The 23,957-nt window shown below is 36.4% G+C and overlaps 1 protein-coding gene across 3 annotated transcripts in view; it reads right to left on the reverse strand.

The window, feature by feature from the left end:
* The window catches only part of LOC120636168 (intraflagellar transport protein 122 homolog), a 33,989-nt gene extending 14,325 nt beyond the window's left edge, over positions 1–19,664 (reverse strand). For 2 of the 3 annotated variants that reach the window (XM_039907507.1, XM_039907505.1), the window contains exons 1-18: positions 19,281–19,664; positions 18,428–18,658; positions 16,983–17,193; positions 16,299–16,446; positions 15,780–15,934; positions 13,524–13,721; positions 12,451–12,588; positions 12,193–12,321; positions 10,862–11,026; positions 10,194–10,334; positions 9,648–9,745; positions 8,197–8,350; positions 7,001–7,159; positions 3,724–3,884; positions 2,793–2,921; positions 2,070–2,215; positions 1,392–1,554; positions 551–739 (exon numbers count right to left, since the gene is read on the reverse strand). In XM_039907507.1, coding sequence (XP_039763441.1) covers positions 551–739; positions 1,392–1,554; positions 2,070–2,215; positions 2,793–2,921; positions 3,724–3,884; positions 7,001–7,159; positions 8,197–8,350; positions 9,648–9,745; positions 10,194–10,334; positions 10,862–11,026; positions 12,193–12,321; positions 12,451–12,588; positions 13,524–13,721; positions 15,780–15,934; positions 16,299–16,446; positions 16,983–17,193; positions 18,428–18,658; positions 19,281–19,342 — 2,777 coding nt within the window. In that variant the 5' untranslated portion in view covers positions 19,343–19,664. The remainder of the gene's footprint in view (positions 1–550; positions 740–1,391; positions 1,555–2,069; positions 2,216–2,792; positions 2,922–3,723; positions 3,885–7,000; positions 7,160–8,196; positions 8,351–9,647; positions 9,746–10,193; positions 10,335–10,861; positions 11,027–12,192; positions 12,322–12,450; positions 12,589–13,523; positions 13,722–15,779; positions 15,935–16,298; positions 16,447–16,982; positions 17,194–18,427; positions 18,659–19,280) is intronic. The other variant, XM_039907506.1, reaches the window with a different exon arrangement.
* Positions 19,665–23,957: the final 4,293 nt, after the last annotated feature.

Consider the following 23,957-nt stretch of genomic DNA (forward strand, 5'->3'; position numbering starts at 1 on the left):
CGGCAGTTTTAGGGCGCCGCGCCATAGGAAGAACAGAGGTGCCCCGCGAGTTGATCCTTCTGTACTTAAAAAAAATCAAGAAAAATAATTGTTAGTTTTTGTGTAGAGCTGTCACGAGCTTGTGCCACACCTGGAAAAGTTGTGTAAAGATCATCAAGCTCGGCCATCCTATTGTTGGGGTAGTTCTATTTTTTAAATTTATAATTTATTGTGGTTTTATTAGTTTTATAATGACGATGTTTTATTTTTTGCGCCTATCTGCCTAACTAACAAGTACCTATCTATTTTAATAAGGTTGCGACCTAATTCTTATTTGTGAATGTTTTAATTTAATAAGTAAATGGTTTAAGTATACACAATTAAAAATAAATACTTTGTATAAGAAACCAAATAAATATATTGTATAAAATAATTCACTTTTGAATTTATTGCATTCTACCTACCAAACCTATGCGACGTACGTGCAGTTCCTATGTTTTAGTGGGCTCTAGTCGGTAGGTGGCCTACTTTATACCGTGTTTAGTCGGTTAGAAATTTAATAAAAGGATACAACATAGATACACCAGGTGGCGGCTCTCCATCCAACAGCGCTAGCACATATCGAGCCGCGTTCAACAAGGCATCTGGTTGCGCCAAGGAGAAAGGTTCGTACACACATCGGTGGACGACATCGTACGCGTGGTAAATGCGTGCGAGACGTTCGTTATGCGCGTACTGTTGCAGCAATGTAGCGCGGTCACTGCGATTTACAAGTTTTGGTTAGAATAATATTACAATCATCATTATTATCATCATGTCAACCATTGGATATCCACTGCCGGACATAGATAGGTCTTTGAAGAGAGTTCCCAAAACCACGGTCTTGTCCCTGCAACTCGTTTGATGTCATCTGTCAACTTCTTCGGGAGTTTATCAACGTTACGTTTACCGGTGCGAGGTCGTAATTCCAGCACCCGTGAACCTTGACGTTCATCCATCGTCCTCAACCTCAACTCCAACATCATTCTAACGTCCGTCCATCGGTTCTTTGTTGTGTCAATTAGACGGGCGCCCGTCTAGTTTTATTTTGGCCGATAAAAATTGCAAAAAAATAAAAGTGCGAATGGAAAAGTGCACGAAATTTCCGTTTGCTAGGTCCTTAACTCGATTTCGGTCATGTCAGTATTTTTTATTATTCCTCTACGAGCTAGCCCTTGAACGCATCCTGTTCTGGTGGTGCGTGATGATGAAGTCCAAGATGGTAGCGATAATCTGGTAGGTGTATGGTAGTTATATTAAGCAGTTACCCCTAAACAGTTTCTTCGCGGCATCGTACCGGAACGCCAACTCGCTTGGCGGCACTTCTTTGTAGGTAGGGTGGTAACTAGCCACGGCCAAAGCATCCCACCTACTTGATTACATACTTGTTGTCTGTCCCAGCGGAGTCCAGACACTGTGCGGCGAGCAGATAGTGCAAATACCCGGCATCGCTAAAACGTTCCTCAGCGACCGCGTTTGTCACAAGAACGCTGAATACTCGCATCGCTGTCGCGGTTTCACCCGCCATGTGATACGCTGTCGATAACAAATCAATCATATGCACATAGTAAGGAAAGTCTTTCAGGGGTCTGATGAAGAAGGACAGAGCAATTGTGTGAGAATATCTATATAATGTGATATTAGGTTATAATAAATGTTCCACCGGTTTTGTTCGCGTTAACAACAACGATTACTCTATATGAGTATAGGCATATAATGGACGTACTAAGCAGATGATGAGATTGAGGTCATCCTTCAAAGAGCGACCAAGTTCGATCCCCGGCCCGCACCTCTAAATTTTCGGAGTTATGTGCATTTTAAACAATTAACTATCACTTGGTGAAGAAAAACATCGTGACGAAACTTGCATACCTGAGATTTTTTTTATAACGTTCTCAAACGCGTGTGCAGTAGTAATCCGCACAAGGACAGCGTGGTTGTCTACGTCCTAAACCTTTCTCATTCTAGGAGGAGACCCGTACTCTTTAATAGGCCGGCAATGGATTGATCAGTGACTGTAATAAAGTGAAGAAAAAAAAAAAGTCTAATACCTCTCTGTGCTTCAACGAATTTATCCTCCTGCGCCATCCGATGTGCGTACGGTAAGTACACGTCACGTTTACAGTCTGCGTGCTCGCGGGCTAAGGCAAACGCGCGGGACCATTCGCCAGCTGCCACAGCCAATTGTGCCACCCTCCTGAACATTATCATCATCATTATAATCCTCAGCCTATTAATGTTTTATAAAAGAGAAGTACTGAGAGTCTATACCATCAGATTCTCCAACATTCGACGAACTTTAACGATTAATACCACATGTTAGTGATAACTGCCAGGACTTACGCCTTAAGGTGAGAACCTTAAGGCGTAAGTCCTGGCAGTCCTTTGAGAGACTCAAAGGACGAAATGTGTTCTCACTCTGTCCTAAGAATCTCCTGACAATTATTGGTCCGATCATCGAATTGAATATAGGATTTAATCGTTAAAGTTACCTAAATTGACCGTACTGAGATTATCTATGAACGGCGACTATCATAAGACAAATTTCAAGAACAATTTCTAGCTTAGGCCATTAACATTACAGAGCAACAACGAGTCATTCCCAATGAGAAAACAATATTTTATTTAAATTCAAACTGCGCATTACTAGGTAGTTTATCAACTGTTTATTATTTTTGTTTTTGACCGACTCACAGTCGTCAGGAAAACCTTCTTTCAGCGACCAGATTATAAGGCAACATAAATTTGACTTGCTTGTTGTTGACTTTACTTACTTGTAATCTCCCAATCGTTGGTAGACATCGCCCGCAGTTGGATATTCGCCTACGGCCACTAGCGCTTCTGCCAAGTGACGCAGAGATTCACTCGAACCTTTATCCATCTTTCGAGCCAATTCTATCAGCCTAAAAAAACAAAAATTTACTTTTAAGGAAATACACGAACCTTTAAAGTAAGTTTTAGTAATCTTTATTTTTATATTGTTTCAAACAAAGTCACTACCACTGTGTGTACGTATAGATAATATACTACATCTATAACTTATCCTTAACTACGGCATTTAATGCAATGATTGAACTAGGTTAATTAATATTATATATGCTATTCCTTCATATTACAGTACAGAGAAGTCATTGCCATTACATTGCAAATTTCTATGTTGCAATGAAATATTATAACAAACATTATAATGCGCTTACATAGCAAACGCTAAAACTTACAGGAGATAGACAATTTAAATACTACGGGATTATATATCTTTAAAAAATCGGCATAAAAGTTCGCGATAGTTTACGTTTATTTCTTATGGCGTTTATTAATTATAAAATTAGGAAAAATATAGACTATAAAAGAACTATTTTAAACCATGTAATGTAACAAGTCTCATTTTTTATCCAATTAAATACATTACACACGTTGTGCAGTTAATGTAGATAAAAATTGTCCCCTACAGCATATAATCAAAGTGATCATATTAGAGGATATAAGAGTTTTAAAAATCCAGGGCCAGCTGGCGGGCGCGACGTTCAAACTCCCACTGAATTACATGTATGTATGTATGTCTATACATTACAAACGTGCGAAGCAGGGCTTGGTCACTAGTTGGTTATATAATACATACTGGCAGTGTTAAGCGCATTCAAACAGAACAACAAGCTCTTCTGATTAATTATTAGTACAGATAAAATCAAGTTAACCCAGACATACACATCCCTTCGGCCGTATTCCGCGAGAAGTCGCGCCGCTCGTTTCACGTCACCGACGGCTAAATACATCTCGGCAGCGGCTCGCGGCTCGTTAACACGCCTAGCCCAGTCCGCCCTTTGCCGCGCAAGCCTGGTCACCCCTTCGCCATCACCCACATATTCCTGAAATAAAGATGAAACAGATTTTTTGAGCATATTTTAAGTTGTGTATTCTTATAAAAAATAAACGGTATTAGTTTTTAAAAATACATTTTTTAACCTTGTAATAACTTCTACATTAAATTTCCAATTGGAATGTATTACCAAGTATTCAACTGTTTTGAGTACTAAAATTTATTTAATATGTAATAACACTGTATTTTAATAAGAATTAATACTGCGATATTTCGTATACAGGATGTTTGGTGCATCGTGTGCCAAATCGAATCTGATGATTGGAGGGGTCTTTGGCTATCTCTTCAGCCCTCGTAAAAAAATCTTGCTCAAACGGTTTTTTTTATACTGATTTTAAATTGTTTTTTTAAAAATTGTAAAAATTCTACATTTAAATTTTAATAAAAAATAAAGTTGTTAAGTATTAATTAATTTTCTTTTTAATCTTTAATTTGTAACGTTTTACGCTTCTTTTGAAACTAGAATTACACGCCAGCAACATCTAGTTTTTGTTTTACAGCCCCGCAAAGTTTTTTTTACGTAAAAAAATAAGCTTGAACGTCAACTTTCGGTTTTAATAAAAAAAAAACTAAAAGTGATCATGTTCTTCCAATTTTTTTAAAACATCTCTGGACTGTCCCCTTTCTAATGGTGTGCAATATGCCATGAAAAGTAATTAGTAACATCACTAATTTTCAAATTTTCTAAACTTGGTCGCAATTTTCTAATATTCAACAGGTGAAAGAAAAACAAGGGTTTGCGTAAATAACACTCACAATTCACAAGGCAGATGACATTTTCTGTCTCTTTCATAAAGTTATACGCCCGTTGTTCGTTTAAACAGGCAAAAATAGTTTTTTCACTCTAGTGAAGCGAAATCTATCTTCTATTCCTTTCTTGCATAGTGCAAACCTGTTTGAACCAATCGCGAACGGGCCCCGCGTCGCGTCGACACGGCGGCCATCTTATTTTTTAGTCGAGACATCACTGCCTCTGCTGCCTAACGTGTGTGCTAGCTTACTGTACTCCACGATTCTTTTATTTAGTTTTCGTTAAGTTTTGTTGTTTTTTGTTACGTTTTATTTACTTTTGGTGTTATTGTTAAACTTTGTTGACTTTTTTGTTGTTGCAATGACGACATACTCTAACGAGGAATATGCGGACATCATAATGGTTTATGGTGCAGCCCGTGGTGTCGCTCGTGCAGCGCAACGACTTTACCAGGAACGCTTTCCTGGTCGACGATTACCTGGCCGCAGAGTCTTCCAAGACACATACCGACGTTTACGCGAGACTGGGAGTGTCAATTTTCATGAACCAAGGGGACATGTTGTGCGACATAATGTTGAAGTGGACGAGAGAATACTGGCACTTTTTGAGGAAGACGACACAAGAAGCATTAGATATGTGGCGGCACAACTTGATATTTCAATATGGAAAGTGTGGAAAGTCCTTCGACAAAACGAAAAATATCCATTCCACGAGACTCCGGTTCAAGGTACGTAATTTAAAACCTTTGTTTGACGTTGCCTTTGTTTAGCAGGTATCCATAATCTTCTAGTGCAATTAATTACTGCTCAAGGGGAATTAAAAAGATTTTTGGTTGTTGCAGGTCTTGAGGGTGGCGACTTTGACAGACGAATGCACTTTTGTCGGTTTTTGTTACACACAGATGTGGATAATCCTGATTTTTTAAAAAGAATACTGTGGACTGACGAATCCAAATTTACCAGAGAAGGGATTCTTAACTTGCACAATTTACACCATTGGGCACCGAAACGGCAAAACCCACATGCCAAAAGACAGCAATCTTTTCAAAGACGGTTTAGTGTGAACGTTTGGGCAGGAGTGATTGGGAATCAGGTAATTGGACCGCACTACCTGCCTGATAACTTAAATGGCGATAATTATTTAGAGTTCCTGCAAAATGATCTGCCGGAATTATTGGCCGAGGTGCCCGTGTTTAATGAAGATGTGCCCATAGTATTTCAAAATGACGGCTGTCCCGCGCATTGGCGTTTAACTGTGAGGGAATACCTCGATAATGTGTTCCCCAATTCGTGGATTGGGCGCGATGGGCCTATTGCATGGCCTCCACGTTCCCCAGACTTAACTCCGTTAGATTTTTATGTCTGGGGACGTGCCAAAGAGCTAGTATACGCCACAGAAGTCCCAACGAGGGAGGTACTAATACAACGCATAGAAGCGGCCTTCGGTACAATTAAGAACGAAATACGGCTTCGGACTACAACTGTAACAATACGTCAAAGATGTCGGGCCTGCATTCGAAACAGGGGTGAACAATTTGAGCAGAATTTGTAAAAATTATGAAATAAATGTTTCAAATGCAATGTATTATTTTTATTTCAAGTAAAACCTACGAAATTTAAAAATTTTACCTGCTTGTGAGTTTTATTTACGCAAAAACTTGTTTTTCTTTCATCTGTTGAATATTAGAAAATTGTGACTAAGTTTAGAAAATTTGAAAATTAGTGATGTTACTAATTACTTTTCATGGCATATTGCACACCATTAGAAAGGGGACAGTCCAGAGATGTTTTAAAAAAATTGGAAGAACATGATCACTTTTAGTTTTTTTTTTATTAAAACCGAAAGTTGACGTTCAAGCTTATTTTTTTACGTAAAAAAAACTTTGCGGGGCTGTAAAACAAAAACTAGATGTTGCTGGCGTGTAATTCTAGTTTCAAAAGAAGCGTAAAACGTTACAAATTAAAGATTAAAAAGAAAATTAATTAATACTTAACAACTTTATTTTTTATTAAAATTTAAATGTAGAATTTTTACAATTTTTAAAAAAACAATTTAAAATCAGTATAAAAAAAACCGTTTGAGCAAGATTTTTTTACGAGGGCTGAAGAGATAGCCAAAGACCCCTCCAATCATCAGATTCGATTTGGCACACGATGCACCAAACATCCGGTATATATTATTAGCATAGATTTACACTAATTTTTTCTTTCGCCTTGTCTACGTTTGTAGGAAAAACGACAATAGAAAAAATATTTTATTACATTGAAAGTTTTAACGCATTATCTAGTTAAATAAAGTTTATTAAAATATCATAAAAAATATTTCAAATTACAAGCAAATGTTTTAATATATACCTGAGCCTTGATGAACATGCGCAGGTCAAGAAACAGCGCAAGGGCACGGTCGTCGCGTGCCGCGTTGTGGAACGAGTGCGCCGCGTCCGTGTGCCTCCCGCAATAGGCCAGCACGTCACCCACAATCACCGCTCGTTTCTCGCCGCTTTCGAATCGCTCCTGTAAACGACCCGAGAATTAATGAGCAAACTTATGGAAAATTTCGATACATGTCATGTCTACCACTTCCATCTTCCATCTTAATGGAAAGGGCGACTTATTGGCATTTTGCATCAGCAAAAAGAGCTCTAGTTTTTCTAAAACTGAGAACGGCAAACTTAGGAAGCAACGAATAAGATACGTAGAAGCACCTCTTGTAGAGGTAGGACGAGTATCCAACTCAGTTTAAGCGAGATAGTTACTTTAAATATTCATTGTTCATTTTGCATTAAGAGAGTCTCTGGAATTCGCTTGATGTGTACACGTAGGCGTGTGTAGTACGGAGACCTTGGGACCCCAAATTTATCGGCTCTCCGAGCGACGCGCCACATCCTATGGTACTTTAGCTCCGCAACTCGAAACCTCAAACGCAACGCTTCAATTTTGTACATAAATTTCTTTGTCACGTGTATACAATTCAAGTGTTTAAAAGTCGTATGCATTCGCATTCCTAGGTGAGATAGTTTGACAGGCAAGCTTGGTAATTAGGTAACTGAAGATCACCTCGCCATGAAAGCAAGTATGTTTACTTGCTTTCATGGAGTTATTCGGCAAGATCGTCCAGATTATGGCTTCACAGTTTTAACAGTGACTAACCAGAGGTTAAATGGGAAAATGAAGTAAGTTGAATAAGACAATAATTAAATATCAGGGAGTCCAAGTAATTCGGGCCTGTGAAAACCGTGAAATTCTTTTAGGACATGCTTTCAGAACTGCTGACGATAAAAGCTTGGACGGCTGCCACGCTTTATCCATTGTAAATGTAAATTCTATAATCAACACAACAAACTTTTTAGTTTCTTAGAAAGTCGGCAATCGCGTTGCGTTGGCGCGGTAAGGTCGGCTTATTTGCGAGTAATTTAAATGTCAACATTTAAACTCCTCGCGAATTGCACGGAAAATAAAATTATCATTTGCCACTGACGTATGCGTGAACACGAAGGTCAAGTGGCTTGTATACAAATAAAAACATTACGTTTAAAATACAACGTTATTACCTGAAGTTGATCAATAAGAGTGAGGAATACAATATTTTCGCTGCGTTGAAAAGCCTTCCTCGCCACTTCAAAGGACAATTCTTCTAATGCTGCAGTACCGAGTCGCTCCCAATCCAAAGCTGTGACGCCCAGACAGGCTACCGCATACGCCTCGCTGTATGGTAAATCGTAAATGGCATATACATAATAAATAAAACAATAAATATGCATACGAAAATTGATCTTCGAGCTATACGACTCATTGACCACTTAATATGCCAAAATATAAATTTTCGTTCAACGACAGAAGGTAGCAAGAATCGCTTGTGTAACTTATCAAGTACATAGACTTAAATAAACCCATAAAACAAGCTACGCTTACTTTAGGGCTAGATGGTGATGGGTATATATTGTCGTAAAAAAAGAACCTTTGTAGCAAGGATAATCTGTACAATTTTGCTGTTTAGTGCTTTGCCATAAAAAAATTACAGATTCAAGCTTTTTGATTTCTTTGATTTTGATTTTGAATGAAGGTTGGGGACAAGCCTAAAACGTATGTACATTGACTAAATGAACATAAGGATATAGCTCATTTTTAGAACTTTTAAGAATATTTTTACTCTTTTTATTCCATAATGTCTGAACAAAGTAAATTGACTTTAAAAAGCAACATTTTACTGTATAATATTTCCTGGAATCTTGGCATGTAGTTACACAATATTATTTTTGTTTCCCTACTGGGTGCAAGTGAGGCAGGGAAAGAAAATTAAGATTATGACAGTCATTGCGCAGACGACGATTGGCAATCGACAACTCACTAGCACACATGAAATTGATAAATACTCGTATTAATAAAATATTTTAGATAGAGATTTTTGGTATTTTTTTTCGTTAGTGTACGGTTTAGAAATAGAATGTCTCGATTTGCCCAACCTCCTTTCTTATGCTATTGGGCGAGCTATAGATAGCTCAACTTCTCGCATAAAAAAACCTTGTATTATTTTCTGGGCATGGCAACGGTTTCAAATAACCTTCCGAGATCTATGTCTTCATCCTTACGCCCTGGGTATAGGTAGAACTAGAGTAGACTATATATTTTCTAGGCAAGCACGTCATGGCACCTTAGGCATGTTGTCTCATACTTCCAATCAAGTGACAAGAATCCTTACAAATATTATATATGCGAATAAATGTGAATGTAGGGGGGTTTTTCACGCAAAATCTACTTAACCAATTGTCATGAAACTTTGTACACATATTCTTGGAGGTTTTAGAAGTAACATACTATACCTTTGATTCAAAATAAAACCAATATTTAGTTGAAATAATAAAAAACTATTTGTCAACAAATATAAACGTGTTGCTACTTCAGTGCCATCTATCCGTTCAGTACTGAAGTTAATCATTTATCATAAACAATCGTGGACGAAGTCACGGGCTACAGCTAGTAGATTATAAACTAAAGCACTTACTTGAACATTTTTTGCTCGACATATTGATGAACGGCATGCGACATTGGCACATTTATTGTTTGCATTGAATTTGATTGCAGGCAAAACACTCTGCCACCCTAAAATTAAACAAAATTGAAGTGAAGAAGTAATCATTATTGATCGCTATATTAAACGACACTATATCAAAAACTGGCCAAAAGTTGGGTTGGGTTTTGTTAGGATTTCCGAATTCAAAGGTTTTGTGCAGTTACAACCAATCACCAACCAGTCTGCTCTGAGTGGCCCTTTTGGTCAAATCCTCCCAATGGCCTTTTGTCCAGCAGAGGACTGTTATGGGCTATTTATGATGATGATGATGATAATGTAAAGGAGAGTCTCAAAAGCTCTTCATTACTAATTTGATTGCGTAGAGATTCCAAGAGCATATCCCCATCCATATTCCGCTGAGTGAAACTCAGATATATTAGACTCGTTCTTTGGGCTTGTGGGTTCTGTTTCCTCATTTTTGTATTGTGTAATCATCAAATCATAATACCTGCCTATTTAAGTGCAATAAGTACATACCTGGAAACCAACAACTGATCCAGTGAGAGGTTGTGTCGCGGGTGGAAAGTGACCTGCTTTGATAGACAACACTCCTCCACCCGATAGACAAAGCATATCGTCGCACCAAGAATTCCAAGATACTGACGACACGTTCTCTTCCTAGGAAAAAATATGAATATCAAAACTTGGTTTACAATGAGAGTTGCCGCATTGAATCCAAAGAAGAGACCCTAACTTTTTTTCGTTTCAATTGCAGGACCAAGCAGATGGCCAAAATGGAATCTTAGGTTGATGAACGCAAAGCGACACTTTGTAGTTCGCGTCATTGCATGCCCTGCAAGGTTTTGCTTCGTTTATACGGGCGCCACCTGCTTGGTACGTCAATTATAACGTTAACTCTTCGGAGTTATTTATGTTTCAAGCAATAAATTAACATTGTTTTAACGGTGAAGGAAAACATCGTCAGGTAACCTGCATAAATGTTCTCAAAGGCGTGTGAACCAATCCGCAATTCGCCACAACGGTGAGTGAAGTTGATTGGTTGGTTGAAAATGATGACCTTGATGTTGCAATTATAATAATTTCTCAAACAGAGAGCTTTGGTAACTTTATTAGTTGTGTTCTAGTTTTACAACACTAAATGACTTTTGCATAAATATAATATGCAATATGTTAGTTATACCCACCGAATAAAGAAGTTCTCCATTTGGCAAACTGTAGATGCGGCAGACGGACGACTCGTCGACGACTGCGATGCGACCGCGTGACGCGTTCACGTCGAGGCATCGAATACTGCCAGGACTTTGCATTATGACCTTCGCTACACCTGTGCTTGGTTCCACCTGCCAGATCTAAAACAAAAACATAAATTAAAAAAAAACTAAATATTAGTAAGTTATAGACGAAAAGTCGTTATAAACAATCGACTTACTAGAAACGGACATAAATAAAGTGATATGTGCATATCGTCTGAGAAAAGTACAGATATGCTATGCTATGTTAAATAAGATCAACCTTTACCTAAGTTTCAATCGTAGTTACTACACGAGCCGGTTTTAGAGTCTAGTGACTCTAGAACCGGCCAACTTGAAATAAATAAATTTAGTTTTTTTTATAATTATTGTCCATATTTCATACATTATATATAAACACTCAATAAATATTGTAAAAGGATATTACTCTTCACCATAAAGTCAATATACTCATATTTAAATATTTATGGTATGTTCAAGACCATACATATTTCTTCGGCGGGACCGAGTACGATCCTCGGCTCGCATCCCAAACTATAGGAAATATGAGCGTTTTTGAATTAAAGCAATTAAAATATCACATGCTTAAACGGTGGAAAACATCGTTTAAACCCTTCTCATTCTGAGAGCTTTACCAGCTTTACCCCATTACCGGCCCACTTCAAAGCATGAATGAGCTTCAAAACAAGAAGTGGGCCGTCATATGATGAAAATATATATATTAATTTATATGCTTCTATATTCACTATTAATTTAATTTAATTTTGTTTATATATTTGTATTATGTAATTATTCGTATGTATCTCTTTAATAACAATATTAACCGCCATTCTGTTTTATTTTTATTTTCCTAATCCTAAGGTCGCCTGGTAGAGATCGCTGCTAAGCGATAATGTCGCCGGTTGTGTCCAACTTGTTGTTTTTCTGTTTTTTGCCTTAATTCTTTGTTGTGAACACATAAACAAATAAAGTAAATAAACTTCTCTTTTACCATGTATGATTGTAGTGATACAATACATGAAATGGCAAGCTTACGACCTACGATTTAAAGCCGATTTCCGGCGGATCGTACCCGAACCTTCTTTCATATTTTCTTTTCTTTTTATTTTCATGTCTAAGTTTGCAGTCATTTAGTTTGATACCAATTAATGTTCTTGGACGAATTACTATACAAATAGATTATTACACAAGCTACGCTTACTTTGGGGCTAGATGGCGATGTGTGTATTGTCGTAGTATATTTATTATTATTTATTATTACTTACTTGTCCGTTCATCAGTCCTAGAAGTAAAACCTCCCGCGAGTGTAGTGTGGTAACTTTGACGTAACGTATGGGTGTTGGAACTGTCCAGGACTTTGGGATCTTTGCGCCAATAATTGCAAGGTCTGTGTCCTGAAATATAAATTGATAATTTCATAAAAAAATTATCACTGTTCGAGCACTTTTATAGATTAATTAATAATCAACCTCATTTGTTTTACAAATACAATTTACATACAATTACATTTCACTTCTTCTTACCTGACACAGCAGCAACGCTTCACTTGTGGCTACTAAAAGTGAACACTCATTTGGCTGTACAATCTTCTCCTTCACTCTGTAAACCATGCCATGTTGATCAGCCTGCTCATATACCACCACACGTTCTGGTAGCTGGACCTGGCAAATTAGATTTAAATAAATAATAATAAATAAATATACTAAGACAACACATACATAGCCGTGTAACCCTAAAGTAAGCATAGCATGTGTTATTGGAACTAGGACGACTGATGAAATTTTTTATTTAATATATGTACATAATTACTTATAAAATGCAGATAAACACCCAGACACTGAAAAATATTAATGTTTATCACAAAAACATTTTCCAGTTGTGGGAATCGAACCCACGTCCTTGGACACAGAAAACCGGGTCGTAAAAGGAAAAGAAATAAAATAAAGATGAAAAAAACGAAACTCCCTATTTCCAATATAGTTTAAATTGAACTGAACAAACTGCACTGGGCCAGTAATGTAGACTACGGCCTTAACCGATTCTCATTTTGGGAGGCCGGACCGGCCGGTAATGTGATGATATGACGATGATGATGATTTTACTAGTCAAGCCTTTCATTTAATACCAATATTGAAGGAGTTGTGAAAAACCAATATAATTCGCCATTTTGTGGCGGCGGCATTCTCGGACCGATTTTCATCAAACAGAAACTAAGAACACTACCGATTAATACAATACACCTTTCAAACAAAAAAACAAAATCAAAATAGTTTCAACCGCTCGGGAAATATGATGGTGAACTCCACACACTTTTGAGAACATCGTGGAGAACTCTCAGACATGCAGGTTTTTTCACGATGTTTTCGTGCGCTGACGTAACACGGTATGAAGTCATTTGTAAAACTAACTCATCAACTAAATGCGCTAGATTCCTTTGTTGTATACGAAAAGTAGAAGCGGTGATAGCCCAGGAGGTAGGACTTCGACTTCACCTCCGGGGTGCCGAGTTAGAATCCCAACACGCACCTCGAACTTTTCTAAGCTACGTGCGTTTTAAGCAATTAAAATAATACCTTTTCTAACGAATATAACTTACTGCTAGGCGATGCTTAAAGATGGCTATCTTCTGCACTCTGTCGTGACATTTAATTTTAGCTTTCTTCCCGGTGACCAAATGATGAATGATGACGTCAGTCATATTCTCCCTGTACGCGTAACGCTCCCGGTACAAACCGTGAACTGTGCTAAACACTATCTGAAAGCACCATAGAGTCCCGTCTTGGCACGCTACAGCCTGAAACAAAAAAGTGTGTGCGTGTAATCTTTACGTGCGATAGAAGTAAAACTTTTATTATTATTTATTGATGAAAGAGTAAAATGTTCCTGGGACCTCGCCATTTCATTTTATATTCTATCATCATTAATATCACTTTAACATTTTATAAATATTTTCATTCGTGAAATAGCATAATTGAGAATAGCAAATTGAAGGTTAGATCAGCACATGTCAATATAACCTTGTCATTGAATATTATAGAATGTCGCAATTGTCAGAAAATGTATTAATATTTTATTTATTAAAAAAAGTAATAAATAAACAAGTATTAATTTAAATTGGTTTTATTTTAAACTGTTGAATTTTTATTCACTTAGCTATTTACTGATATTTGATTATATTTGCCACTAACTGGCGTATAAGTCAAGAAGCGTTGAGTATATGATATCTACTCACGACCAATCCAAATTATTATTTTTAAATAGCGGACACTACACAGACGTAAGCGTTACTTCCGTCAGAAAAAAATCTGAGTTACTCCCTAGTAGCGCCTAAAGAAGTTTTACTTCAATAATAGTAACCCTAGTTTACAACAAGCCTAGGTTGCAACAAGCAGTTCTGTTTCGCGTGTCTTTTTCCCACTTTCCTACTATTTATGTATAGTATACATTGGCGGACTAAGCAGATGAACCACCTGGTGGTAAACCATCGGAAGTGGAAAATAATCGCCTTTAAACTGAGAAACACTTCGCAGGGCGTGCAAAGAACACGACCTGCAACTTGCCAGCCTGTGTCCATCAACCTGTCAAGCCTCATATGCCTGTATTAACACCGGCAACCACGCCCTTCAGACACGAACACAGATTGCAACAATGCTGATCAACGGCAGAAATAAGCATTATAAATTCGAAGCAGAATGAACGAGAAAAAACTAACAAGCTCACTTTCGCATAAAGCAAGTTTTTCGGGATAAATGTAGCATAGCGTAACATAGCATACGATAATGAGAAACAAAACCAACAATTCATTGCCATATTACTGAGGATACACCTAGAAACACACTTTTGTATTAAAAATATTAGTAGAGAAAAATGTTTGCTGAGAGTATTCTTGGTCAGTCATTCACAACAAAGTTTTTCTACTAGTATATGCAACCAAGGAATGGGATACTACATCTTTTGTATAATAGCTTTGTAGACCACATAGGTTTACATATGGCCTTACGTCCGAGGTTGATAAATTATTTTAATAAAAATATCTTGAGATAGCAGATTAAACTTAGTAGTGCTATCCTTATCTACAGTTAAGAGAAGTAGTAAAACAACTAATAAGCATGGAACATAAATGAGATCGACGGATTGTTTCAAGCTATTTGTCAGAGGGTACAGCTGGGAGATGAGTTGGCTTACAACAAAACTTTTTTTTCAAAATTACGGTTTCCTAAATATCCAAAACCATAAAAAGTTGGTAATATTGCAATTAGCTTATGACCAGCGCACACCGGGAAAGTATAAAAAACGTTTGAACCGTATTAAAAAAACGTTTAGTTACATACTAGAGAATTATAGTTGCTAATGCATCGCAAGGAGGTAAAATTAAATTAAATCACCACACACACACAACTGACCACAAAAATTATTATTCAAATAAAGAAACAGAAATGAATAAAGTTAATCAAAATACAATGTAAACAAAAATACAATTACTGCTAGTAAAATTTCATGACGTATTATTTTTTTTTGTTTACTTTGGTTAAAAGAAAGAAGAAGAGAAACTTCAACTAAATAATGCTAAGCTGATTATAAATGCCACAGAACACCAAAATAACAATTTCGCAATAACAAACTTAGTAAAACTGTTAAATAACTTTAGAATAAACAAAAATACACACAATTTGTCGAAATACAAACGCTATGTTGCGTAGTTTCGTGTTTGTATTCTCAGTGTCAAATTAAAGATAATTTTCTAAAGCAAAGCAAATAGTGATATACATAGAGATGATAAAGAAAAGTATTATTGTATGAAAGAAGATAAATAGTTTAATACACATATGTAATTCATAAAATATGATTTTACCATAGTATTTAGAGTATTTGATGGTGCAATAGACCAGACCCACTCCAGTGGTGTAGTGAAAATAGAAACACCTTCAGAAGTCAGTACAGTCCAGCCACCCACTCCACCGACTAAAACAAGCGCTCCAAGTATAGAGATTGATACAGCGGACAAACCTGGAAATGCAAAGTTTGAAGACGTAAATATTCTGAAGAACAAGAGCAGCCGCCTTTACTCTTTCCCTATTTCTCTACTAATGTTATAAATGCAAATATTGTCTGTGAAAGAAGTCCATCAAAACAATTTCTAAATTTTGAATATGAGGATGCCAAACCAAATAACAAGTTAAATAAACAAAAAAAACCATAAAAACATTTCTCCTAATAAAGCTTGTAAAATCAATCAACAGTAGTAATTTTAACAAAGTTCTTTTACTAAGCTTGTAACAGTTTACTTGTACTTATTTTAGTATAAATTGAAATCTTTGTTACACTCTCTAATTAGATACAAACTTATAGACTGTTATATGATTGTGCTTACCTATGTATCTTTCTTTTAAAACTTGTTGACCCAGAACATTATAAAAAGAGAGTGTATCATTCCAATCTGTCACTAGAAGTGTCGACTTTGAGAATGTGACGGCCCACACAGCAGCATCCCTAATTATTCTATGAATTTCATCACCTAACTGAAAGAATATATAATTATATTATATGTAATTTATATCAATTTAGTAGGTACATAATTACAATACATAATTATGTCAACAATCTGGCCATTGCAATTTTATCTGGCCAATCTGGCCTCTGTAAAAAGTTCAAATCTCTACTAACCAACCTTTAAATTTCACAACAATGCTTTCTTAGTATATATATTGGCCAAATTAAAACAGCTGTCACATATATAGAACTAATTTGCCTTTAAAAATCATTGTATGCTGTGGTTAAACTTAGTATGTATATTATTTTACTAAATTTAGCTAATCTTACCTAGAAAGTTTTGCTTGTATGTAAACATAGTTAACATATAATCTCTGATAGGTAACTGCCATTCAGAGATTATATATTAATAACTCTGTGTCTATACAATGCTGAGTTAAAACATCAAGTACCAACTATTAACTGAATGTGGGTTGATTATATTACAATTGCCATTGACATTACTGTCATCTGACCATCTGTAGTGGGAACTCACAAACCTTTAATAAAATTTACTTTGCCTTACCTTACTCCGAATAGAAACCGCTCCATTTGCCAGGCCAATAGCTAAATGCTGCCCTACATGATCCCATGCACAGCACGTAATGCGGCCTGATACTCTATACTTCTGCACTGCCTTTACATCAGCTGACCAAAAAGCAAAGTCCGAAAGAGCACACGATGCCAAGTGATATGACACAGGATTGTAAGCCAAACACTGAATTGCTTCACTGTGACTGTAAAAAAGGACAGCATAATTATAAGACATAAGTATAAATTTAATAAATCTAGTTTTGAACAACGAAGCGGTTGAGGGTTGCCTGGCTGATAATCTTTTAATTGTTCCTACTGTTTATGAGAGTTGGTTACGGAAGTTCTAGCTCTCAGCCAGTGGTTTGCATACATGATTTGCACAAAGGAAGCAGATGATAGAACCAAAAAAAAAAACTCCAGTTCGAGTTTAAAAAAACTAAAGGATAGTCATTGAATCAGTTACACAAAGCCTACCCTTAAGTTTTTATACCTTTTAATGGGAATTTCTCAGTTTTATATCTTATTCATTTAGACGGCCGATTGGCGCATTGGGCTTCTGCTTTCAGAGTCCAAGGCCACGATTCCCACAAATGGGCAATGTTTGTGTTATGAACATGAATGTTTTTCAGTGTCTGGATGTTTATCTATATATTATAAGTATCTAGTTTATTATTTATAAAATTATTCATCAGTTATCTTAGTACCCATAACACAAGCTATGCTTATTTTGGGATTATTGTATTGAGTACTGTATTGTTGTAGTATATTTATTATAAAAAAAAATCTACCAGCTAAGTGTGTAAGGTGCACGTACACACAACTGCTCCTACATCAGAAATCAACTCAGTTGAAGTGCAGGAGTCCTGTCATCCCTAAAGCACCAGCTACGTTCTAAAGAATAAAATCTTTATCTTTATAAAGAATTATTCTTATCTGTCTGTATATTGTTATCAAAGTTTGTGAAGAACAGTTTTAAGTGCCTAAGTTATTACCAAATTACCTAATTTAATGACTTGTTAATGGTATGATTAAACCATATTTATAAATGTGGTTCAACATCAGAATATTTATCCAGTGTTTTGACACACTTCAACTGACAGCAACTTGCTAATGTCCAAATGTGATATGAAACTGTCTAACTACTTCAAAGCCACCATGTTTATAAATAAGGTAATAGTACTAAGTTCATCATATTATTAAGGATGTGAGCTGCACAAGTGTTTTGTTTCATGTGACATTTCAATGAATCTTTATATTTTTTTTCTTGTGTGCGTATGTTTGTCACTGAACTCCTAGACGACTGGACAGATTCGAATGAATTGTTTGGTATATGTTTGGGTGGCACCCTGGATGGTTTAGATTCACAAATTAACCCGACAGATAGCGCTGGGGTCCACTAGTCTAAATATATATTACAAGTGTGTAGTTTGTACTTACGAATATTTAAGAATACCCTCCATCTTAGAGGTCCATATAATAACATTTTTGTCAGCACTTCCACTGGCAAACTTCTTCCCATCTTTACAATATGCAACTGCATAAACTGGTCCTTTATGAGCTTGGAGGAGTTGAAGAAGAGCACCATCTCTTGGGTCATATACCATAACCTTCTCCCCAGCACCAACTATTAGTTGGGTACCATCTGGACTGAAGCATATTGTGTGCACACTGAAAAATATTACATTTATATAATTATATTACCCTGAGGTCATTGTATTGCAGATTTCTCAATTTCCAAATAATTTCTTAGCCCTGCTTTGTGGACAGTGTACTGTAAAATTGATGAATTTCTTAATTGCAAAGTTGGTTGGAAGCAGTTAACTTCAATTTTAGTTTTCAGAATAAATATGAATGATGGAAAAGAACAAATACTAAATTTCTTGACAGCTTAATCTGGGCAGAATCTACCTTCCAATCAAGTTTATTAATGATTACATTAGTTTACAATGACATGCTAAGAAAAAGGATATTGATTGCAAAGCCTGAAACTTCATTCATATTTGTTTGGAGATTAAAAAAATCTAATGGGATCCTTATGTATTCTCAGGCTAAAAAGTACACTGCATGCAGTGCCCGGATGTAATTTCTTTAGATCTGAATTTTTTGAAACATTAATGTTTAAAAAACTAAATTTAACGCGGATGTGTAGGCTTTCCGCGATTGTATGGATACCTGAGCTTCCCAAATTTAAGCTTTTCCTTTAATGTATACCTACCTATAAAAGGAAAAACTTTTTGCTTTCACTAGTTGTAGTTTGAGGCGAACCCCTAGTTAATATTAAATACCTTACCTGGAGAATTCAATTTTATCGGCTTCATGAATTTTATTTACCCATTTAGGAACCGTCCTCATTATGAATGATTCGCTGGTTATTTATTACTTAAAAGCCCTTAAACTAATTACTATCTGTTATTCAGAACCTCAAACAAGATGAATACAAAATTATTCAGATAATATGGTTGGCAACGGCTACGAAGAAAGTGTAAACAAAAGCGCTAAGGGCATTTTAGTAAGGAAGTCCAACATATCTGGACGAAGACTGTTTACAGTTGAAACCAAATGAGACATTTTGTCCACTTAACCCTTTATCAGATCAATTTTTAGTCAAAGTAAGCAAGTTTTTAACATTTACATTTCTTATGTAGAACCATCTCTAATTCTCAAGTTTCAAGCAAATTAGAGTTTCAACTTTCAATTTTGATTAGTATAGTAATAATTACCACAGATAAATAATTTACACCAATGAGTATAAAAATCCACATCAAAGAGGACACAAACCATTAGCCTAGTACTTTTAATAATAGATATTTGGGTCGAAAAGAGCGATCCAGATATCATTTTTGACTGAATTATCACTTAACTGACTGACGTGACTTGCAGACAAAGGCTGAGGCACACACCTTAATATCATTGTCAATATTTATTATTCTGCATAATATTGATAATAATATTGCCTGTGTGTGGTACGTATTAAAACAAAAATATCTATATATAACATACTGAAACACTTCTGCCACTTCGTCTTAGCTGCCCACTTTCAATATTATTGTCTATAACGACTTTATATCGATGCTATTTACATTGTAAATAATATAAATATTGACAGTGGGCAGCTAAGACCAAGACTTGGTATTGATTGTAAACTGGATTTATATTTGAGAATAAATATTATCATTATAATTATAAATGAAAATTAAATAAAACTATAATTTATGGGTACATTAAGTAGCTCCAAAAAGTGGTGCCATCTTGATTTCATGCGGTGAATCTCAATGTAAGACATGCTGAGTTGCATCAGACATGACGTTCCAAAAATACACAGTAGGCGGCTCAAAGTTGTCAGTAACACTATCTAGATGGCAATAGTAGCATCAAAAGTATTCAATCCTAACCCACACACACCATTAGACACACAGTACCCGCAAAATTATTAAATAGTAGTAGTAACATATTATGTAATCAATGAATAACACTAGTAAAAAAAATTAAAGTACTCTGTGACTATTTATTATTCATTGTTCTTAGATTTATATAGCATTAGTAGCATCAAAACCAATCGAAACAAATCCTACGTCAACTTTTTTTTTAATAGGTGAATAGGTACTAGGTACTTTAAATAACTAACGCTAAAGCAGCCGCTCCTTCCGTCGATTGGCAGGTCAGGTCAAAGGAATGTTATAATCATTGTAAAAAGCGTAGCAAAACATTATGCCTATGAGGAATCCCTGTATAGTTATTCTTTCTCAATAATTGTTAGCAAACGCAAATGAATTCAACACTTTAATGCAATAACTACCTACCTAGTCGATTGTTAAACGAGACGGAAAACACCCTCAACATAGGTACGCCTCTTCTAAGTTCTTGCGTAAAAATATAATAAATAGTGTGAAAGTGTTACCGAAATGAACATAATTTGGTTCATATCAATCGTGACGAAAAATAATGAGATGAAAAGACAATAAAAATATTACTGAAGAAGATTACAGGCTCAAGATCATTGATCAGCATCCCTATTCGTTGTTAGTTTTAGGTACTCGTACTTATCTTAATTTAACGGGTACCTAGTATTTATTTTATCTTTAGCGGGAAACGTGACACTATTTTTAGGATCTGGATTCCTGTTGTAGCTGAAAAAAGTCCAAGAAGCTTTGTCTATTTCGCATTACAAATTATACTATTTTGCGTAAGTAACATCCTAGAATTGCGAAAATTTTCTTTACTCACTTTCACTGCATTCGAGTTTACAACTAACAATATGATGTCGACACTTAGTGATTTTCGTGACAGAGTTTGTCTGGGTCAGTACCTACTATCGCCATGTTCATTTCAGCTGCCAAGCATCAATGTTGTAATCTCTGGTTGAAGAGCTGTGAAATTCCGGTCTGAAAGACGTAGTTGCCGGTGTAATGATAGGCACAGAACGGCATTTTGTTGCAAGTGTCCTTGCATACCCTCTGTTTACATGCCGTGGTTTTCCACTTAACGTCAGGTGGATAAAATACTTGGTCCGTCAATTATTACTATTAAAACTTCCAAAGTCGTTCACTCATCCACTTACTATCAACTAATGCTTTGCTGCCAGGCCACACATGTTGGAATTATCAGTCATACTTTGTACTCGGGATCGAAAGTATTAGGTAAGGTAAACTGCAAGAGGTCGGTAGTAAGTCGGTAGCTTTGTAGTAGGTAGTCGATATGATTGTTTGTTGACACAGATTATAGCAGATCCTAACATCTATTTTACAGATCCGGTCAGGCGATATCTTTTCCCGGATCAAATGGATCATTTATCATCAAATGAGCAAAACGATGAGATATTTTAGGGGTAAAAAGTTCGGACTTTATCCCTGTAGTTTCAATCTTTTGTGTTCAAACTCAAGATACAAAATCGAATGTCAAATATCTAAATTTAGTATAGAAAAAAAAAACAACTGATGAGCCTTTATTAATGACTTGTGATATTTGAAACGCTAATGTCCGCCCATGACTCGCCTATTACCCATAAATTACACTACGTTTACAACTAACCGAGGAATCGTAGGAATGAGCTATGCCTGTAAAAATAAAGTTTAAATTCCTGTATTTTGTGTATGTTTTAATGTATTGTTTTAAGGATGACATTAGTTTTCTTCAAAGCTTAGGTGGTTCCGCTGATGATTTTTTCTCATCGAGCGGCAGACAGCTTGTCGCCGTCGCCGGATGTTGTAGAGGCAGGTAGCCAGATAGGTATATCGTCGTTTGGTTATATAACAAAGTAAATGTTTGAATTGGCAATCCTCCTTCCTCTTAGAACCTATTTTATAAGACTTCATTTTAATCGATTTATTTATTTTGATTGGAGACTGGTGGTTTTATCTTAGAATAGAGAAAACTTTGTTATTTTATGTAATTATTTTATTCTATATTATCCTTATGCATTTGGGCACATTTTTTTGTAGGTATTTGACGTTTGACAAAATCCATCCTCAGCCTATTGACGTCCTTTTCTGCAGAGGCCTTCTCTTTCATGTGAAGAAAGCATTTCAGAGCATAGACCTACCACCCTGCTGCAAGGCGGGTTGATGGGCTTAATCAACTTTCCCGGTTACTAACTTGTGTTATTTGCACAAGTTAGGTAGTAACAAGGACTCAAGGCTTAACGTGCTCACTGAGGCACGGGGGTCATCAATTCCAACGTCCTTCATCCGGGCTGGTACTTACAAATCTCTTACAAAATCACGAAGTTCGTTACAAGTTTTTGCCCGAACCAGGATTCGAACCTATGACCTCGATCTCCATAGTTTTTTTTAAAATTTGAAACCGTCGATTTTAATGGTTGGTATCTATGCCTATGTTACATGTCCTTATCAATGTCCTTATTAGGCTGAAGTTTTTATTAATGTATTATCAAAACTTCACCCTATTAAGATCCCTATTTCATCAATCCATTTGGCTCTAAAATAATACATTGACCTGTCTGTCTGTATGTACAAAAACCACGTGGATTTTGGGGCATCTCCATTTTGAGTTCTTGTGACCAGTCAAAAATGTGGACTTCGGTCACGCTAAGCAGGAATCGCGAGTGTGGTAAGAATTTAAACGTCGTCCATTGATGTGGAAAGCTAACTCGAGTGTCCGTGAATGGCAGCCTTTAATGTCCCGGTAGGAACCGAACTCTTTTATCTCTAAAGAGATAGGTCAAACTAATATCTCCAACTTCCAAGTTTGAATCTTGCGAGTGGCCAATCATAATATCGGTTTGATCAAGAGGCTTGTTGGTAGCAAGTAAGTCGCAAGAAGAAAGAAAGCCATCGTTGAAGCAGTTTGGACGCTTTGGTGTGAGCTGTGGCCAAGAAGCCGACGGTTTACCGTTGTGAAATATGCCGAAGGGTTCGCCAAATATGCCCATCGCGTCTCTCGGTGTGAACACAGCCGAACGCTCTATGTGTAACCGTGAACACAATTAATCCACTCTGAAATTATCCGGTGCAACCCCTTAGGCTTTAATTAAAATGTAAATGGCGGATCGCTCTTTAGAGGCGGGTATATCTGTAGATTCACGAAGGCCGCCGGCCGCCGCCGGTTGAGGGCTTGAGGCCGCCGTTTGTACTTAAAGCGGGTATCACATGATTCATGAACATGGATGGGCATTGAATTTTAGAAGCTCAGGAAGAGCGCTCGCTGAATTTATGAATTTAAATTGTCTTATTAAAATTTTACTTTCAAATTGTGGTTTGCCTACCTAAAGCAAAAACGTAGTCATTTTCCTGAACTAGCGTAATGGTTCGCCATTTGTGTGTTTCAAAACTCAGGCAGAAAAGCTTGGGTCAAAAACGAGGTTTATTATTTGGTGTGCTATATCTTTAAATTTCCTGGAAATTTTACCAGCAGCTTGTACCCACAAGTAAAAGTCTGATGAGACTGTCACTTGACACGTGAGGTTAAGAAAAAATCATTGTCCAATGAATTGTCGACTACTGGATCTTCG

The sequence above is a fragment of the Pararge aegeria genome, chromosome Z (genome assembly GCF_905163445.1).
Source record: "Pararge aegeria chromosome Z, ilParAegt1.1, whole genome shotgun sequence".
Taxonomy (NCBI): domain Eukaryota; kingdom Metazoa; phylum Arthropoda; class Insecta; order Lepidoptera; family Nymphalidae; genus Pararge; species Pararge aegeria.